This window comes from Pyxicephalus adspersus, chromosome 1 (genome assembly GCF_032062135.1).
Source record: "Pyxicephalus adspersus chromosome 1, UCB_Pads_2.0, whole genome shotgun sequence".
Taxonomy (NCBI): domain Eukaryota; kingdom Metazoa; phylum Chordata; class Amphibia; order Anura; family Pyxicephalidae; genus Pyxicephalus; species Pyxicephalus adspersus.
The window spans coordinates 116589670-116595589 of NC_092858.1; the positions used below are offsets into that span (position 1 = coordinate 116589670).

Sequence of the window (5920 nt, forward strand, 5' to 3'; positions counted from 1 at the left end):
CAAAGGTTTATAGTGCCAGCTTGACGTTTACTGTACACTAGATGGCAGTATGAGTAATGTTTTGGAAAAGTAAAGATGAACCTGGATAACCTTTTTGGGAAAATATAGCCAGGCTCCTAATTAGGTACCCAAATGTTAACTTCTAACCAGGAAAGCTCACCTTTATGCTATTATTGTAATATATTGTTTTGCTGTGAAATGTAAATATTACACATATCAAGCAGCCTTGTAGTACTTTATTATTCAGCACATAGTGGGATACACAATTTACAGCTTTTTATTTTCTACATTTTATTACAAAAATTGAATATACAGATAAAACTGCTGTAAAAACATACTGCTCCATACATTTTAACTGCTAATTCATTTACCAACCATGCATGTCAAATATAGAACAATACATTTACTTCATTGGGTTTCCTCTTCAATTTGAATATACAATCCATTAATATTTTATCTTGCATAGCTTTAAGCTACAAATATGCACTGAGTTTTTGTTAAAGATTCCTCACATTTTATTTAATATTATTTTTTTTTAAGAATGTACCTTTGTTTGCCATTAAAATATCTATTATCTGGTCTGGTCAAAAATAGGCATAAATTCTAATGATAACATTGCATTCTACAGTTGAATATGTCTCCTATTTACCTACAACAAAAATTTGTGTAATTTCATAAAGATTTTGATACTGACTATTCATCTACTATAAATACTGTATGTTATGTTGCTGAGAAATTAAAAACACCATGTTATTCAAGTATGACTGGCTAATTCTTGTTCTAACTAGAGAACACAGGAATACCACCTCAATGTATATTAAATATCAATAATTTATAAAAAGCAATATATTTAAATCATTAGGAATTTTTTTTTAAAATGACGAATTCACCTATACAATTTTTCCTCATTGTATACTTTATTAACATTTCCATTACATATGTCTTTTGCACAGATAATATAGATAGAAAAAATGGGTCACTAGTATGTAATGTAGGGTGCAGGGTTCCATAGTCAAAAACACTCAGTAGGTCAGAAGTATGTCACACAGTATGTATGTAACGTACAGTGCAGGGGACAGTGGTATGCAATGCAGAGGTCAGGAAAAAGTAACACAGAGGTTAGTAGACATAGAGAAAACCATTTGTCTGAGCCTACTTTAAATGAATTAAACTAGTCAGAGTACCATCTACAGTTCACTCGTGCACCCCTATACACAGCTTACATCTGCACCAAAGATCACCCTGTCACCCCATTCATAGCTCTCCCAATTCCACAGCTCATCTCTGCACCCCTCCAAGACCTAATACTATTCTACATTCTTCTTACCCATGCAGCACCTCCACCCCTTACTGTCCTCGGTTGTCTCCTTCCTTCAAGGGGTTCTTTAACCACCTGCAGTTCTGGTTGTGGGCTATTTCTCTTGTGTAAATGTCACTGCTACTGCCTTAATATTACAGTTCACATGTTCACTAATTTGGCCAGCAGAAGCTGCAAATGAACATGGTGGATGGTAGTTACCTGGATATCTGGGGAACTAGTAAGAGATCTGGCACGTGTCTTGGATGTTAGCATCAAATAGGAATGTACCTGGCATACTAACTCTTCCCCTACATTACCATTACACACCACAGCGGGGCAGGTGTAGATTTCAAACTTACTTTCTTTTAATGCCTTTATGATAATATAAGTTATCCCTTGCCTAAAGATCTGTTGTCACTGGTCTAAGGTTTGTTAAAAAAGCAAGTAATATCAGAGATTTAATTATGATTTGCAAAGGTTTTGAGCTTATTGTTCCATCTTAGAATTAAAGTGGAACTAAAGTTCAAAAAGTATGTTTTACTGTGAAAAGGGGCAGGCAATGTCCCTTCTGTAATAAAACATCCTCACCTGTCTAATTGCTGTCAAAAATCACCTTCCCACTTTCTTAATGGTTGCCAGTACTGAATGAACTCCTGAGCACCTGCATCGGAAGTACTTTATCCCGGCCTAGCCAATCAAGATGGCCGAAGATGTAAACGGGAGAAAGGATGGAAGAAGATAATGGTGCTGTGAAGGAATCGAAATAGGTGAGTATAAACAGTATTTAGTTTCATTTTACCTAGGATGTAATGAGCTTTATTTGATAGCATGAGCACCATTTGTTTTAAGACATTTCATGCAACCAGATGTCAAAAGATTGTCATTCACATTTTAATTAAAAAATGAACAAACGGAAGAAGATGCACAAGTTAGTTGAACAAGTTTCACAAGATGTTGAACAAGTTAGGTACAATTCCCCAGCTGTTTTCATTGCTCCAGCAATGTGACAAATTAAACAGATCAATCCTCACCATTGGCACCATTGGAGTCTTCTACCTGTTATGGCCAGTCTAAGTTTAATAGCAGGGTGAATTATCACTGTGCAATGTGAATCTCATGATTTAAACATCCAATCATGAGCAGGGAAATATTATGTGTTTTTTTTTTTTGTTGTTATTCCTTGCATATGATTGGGTACTGTTTGCAAAGTGCTTTTTTTTTACACTAAGATAACGGAATCATCCCTTGCAAAATAATTATTCACTTTGCTGAAAGTGAACAACCTAAATCAACTGATAAAACCTGGTATGCCTTATTTCTTCTAGATCTGTACAAAAATGTGCATTTGTTTTGGAGCTTCCTGTAATATAAACACATCACTGCTGCTCTTAATGCTAGTGACTGATCAGTTAATATTAGTGACTGGTCCTGTATTCATAGTTTTTTGCAGACAGCCTGTAATGAGTGGGCCCCTTGGGGTCTCTCACAGCCCTGCAATATGTACAGCATATGATATCACTGCTAATTTTATAAGGCAACACATGGATTTATAGAGATAGTTAATGAAAAGAAAATGGAGCTATATCTTTTGGGGCTTTTAAGGAATAAATTGACATTGAAGATTTTGTACCCAGAGTTCAGCCTCACATGCTTTATCAATCTTTTACAATTATGCCAAAATTTGTATCCCCAAGCCCCACACAGCAGGGAAGACCTTGCAATATACCTTTTATAAATTTTGCTGTTTAAGTTTTCTCTTAAAACTCTTCCAGACCTGTATTCCGCTAACATGGTTAGCAGTCTAAGATCATGTAGATAATCCTGTGCACACTATTCTAGTAGCATACAATCTGATTCCTCAACATAAGTGAATACTGTGCACTTTCATTCTCTCAGTGCTTAATACAACCACATTCATACATAAACCTTAGTCAAGTCTCTATCAAACTCAGCATTTCAACAGCAGAACTAGGAACCTGATTTACTCCACCTATTGCATACAATCTATTTTTAAGTATAAAACAGGCACAGGCACACCGTGGAGTTGGCATCGGGCTTAGAATTTCCCACCGATTCTTAAGAGGATGGAATATCTCAGCTGTTTCCAGGACTGTTGGTTGGTTTCCTGCATTAATTAAATTTTAAAAATTATAAACAATTATGATATATTTATGATGTATGAAACATAATTTTTTCTGATTTGGTAAATAATAAACAACTACTTAAACCACCCTATTACAATAATCTCTGTTTTGATTTCAGAATGTCACTGCAGGCCTTCAACATTCTGCTTCACATGTTTATCTTCTGGAAAGTAGCTAAGAATGTTTGTAGATTTTTGCTTGTTAACCTCCCTAGCGGTCTAATTCCATCCAAATTTCCACGCAAAAAGCAGTACAATTTTTTGCATTGAAATTTATTTTTCATTGTAGGCTATATATCTTAGGCATAACTCACCGATATTTAATGCAATTAACAAATTTATTAATAAACTTTAAATAACAAAACACAAAATTCTGTTAAAAAAAAAATAAACATGTAATATAACTGTACAGTAGCATATATAGTATATAAATACTATAATTATATATATAGTATATGAATATATGAATATTTCTTTGTACTAGACTTAATACAGCTATTTTGTATTGAATCCAATAAAAAATTATTTAAATTACCCACCGATCCTCCCGCTCGCACCGACGCCTGCACCCAGGTCACTGGGAAACCCCAGAGATTGTCACTGCATACACCGGCTGAAGATCAAAGAGGAAGGACGTGTCCCCAGGACCTGCGGGGACCAGCAGGACGCCGGGGGACAACGACAGAACAAGGTAAGTGTTTTTTTTTTTTTTAGTTAAAAGCTACCCTGAGTGTGACTCGGGAATACCAATGTTTGCCTAAAAAATCCCCCCCGAGTCACACTCGGGAATACCGCTAGGGGGGATATTAAAGATTGGCTTTTATGTTACCTTTATGTCAATTAGGTTGTTAGAACAGCAACCATTATACATATGTAAAATGTCTTGTGTACCAAATTCTTTTATACTATTTTAAATTATAAAAACATCCCTTGAATTAACTATCTGGTCTTTGGTAACCCGTACTATAACTACTATATCCTCAGCTCACAGCACATTAGTGTGGTGATCAGTGGGAAGAATGTCATCCTTGCAGAAAGCCAAAAATATATTTGGTATCACTTAAAGTGACCTTGAACAAACAAACTGCTCATTGCCCAAGGAACCCCCCGTAACTTTTTGAGGAAACTTAGGGTTCCACAGAAGCCTGGTTTGAGAAACACTGGTCTAATATAAGAGGCATGCTTATTTCCAGATGAATCATGGTGTGCTTTGTTAATTTCTTCCAAGTCTGTGAAGTAAGGCAGTGTAAAACCTTGCCTCTGTGTAGGAGCTACCTATTACCAGTCACTAGTGTTCTGTTTATGCAGGGTGAGTGCCCCCCACCCAACTGTAGTTTTTGTAGGCCACCTGTGGTGAGTAAATCTGTTATTTCCCTATCACAAGGGACCTAGAGTTTAGATTCAAACAGTTTTATTACATACAAAATATTATTCAACAGTAGCACACTCATATATTTGTGTGTAAAATACCGGGAACCTATGGTTGAGCACAATAAACAGTGGCCACCAAATGAAGTCCATTCTTGAAAAAACATCTATCCCTACAAACATTTGCAAACTAATGTAAAAAGGTGGCCTGCTGGCTGCTCCCACAAGATCAGGGTAGGTTACAGCAGATTCACCTGCACTTTCTTTTGTCCAGTGTGGGTGAAAGAGGAGGAACAGAGTATAATTCTTGTAAACAGTAGTACAAGATCCAATAAATGTAAAAGACTATAGTCTCTAATAAGGTGGACTTTGCTTCAGGTAACACGTTAGAAAGTAACTAACTATAACCTGAAAAATATAGAAGTCTTTTGAAACACTGTACTTTGACTCCTAAAATTATTATACAATAAATGTGAATGCAAACTGGTCATATGCTATGAAAAGTGCTTCATACATAAGAGTTTTCACTTTAGTGAAAGTGGTAAACATTCCCTTGGGAGATGCAAAGTTAAATATAACTGTACAAATAACAAAATTATATTTGAGTTGATGCTGAAGGACTTTATGCTGTTCCTTTAGCAAAGTGAAGTATCACTCTGCAACGGGAAATTCATTTAGCTAAGTGAATGAGGTAAATCAACCCCATTGTATTCGATACAGATATACTAAGTGTGTTTTCCTAATGTATAGGAAATATATTGATGTTTTAAACTATTACTTCTTTGTTTTTCTTTCTTTGTTTGGTTGTTATAAAATATTGTATTTGCATTATATGTAGCCATATATGTTTAACTAGCAAATACAACTTGAGGCTCCCATCCATATTTTTTGCTCTGTTGAACCAGATAACCCCTCCTGGGAATCTTCCAGGTCCATGTGTTTTAGTTCCAGTAATTGATTCCTACCAAGGAATGTCAGATTTTCTATTTTATAAATACAGCCCATAGTGTACACATTATAGTATTTACATAATCTTGGAAAACTGTGTCATATACTAAATATTTTTTTTAATATGAACACAATATACTTGTGAACGCATGTGTGTGTGT

General features: G+C 35.4%; 1 protein-coding gene across 1 annotated transcript in view; it reads right to left on the minus strand.

Moving 5' to 3' along the window:
* Positions 1–221: 221 nt before the first annotated feature.
* The window catches only part of KLHDC8A (kelch domain containing 8A), a gene marked incomplete in the record, with an annotated part of 31827 nt that continues 26128 nt past the window's right edge, over positions 222–5920 (minus strand). Inside the window, 1 exon segment of the mRNA XM_072424982.1 lies at positions 222–3425. Within this exon segment, the coding sequence (XP_072281083.1) occupies positions 3232–3425 (194 nt within the window).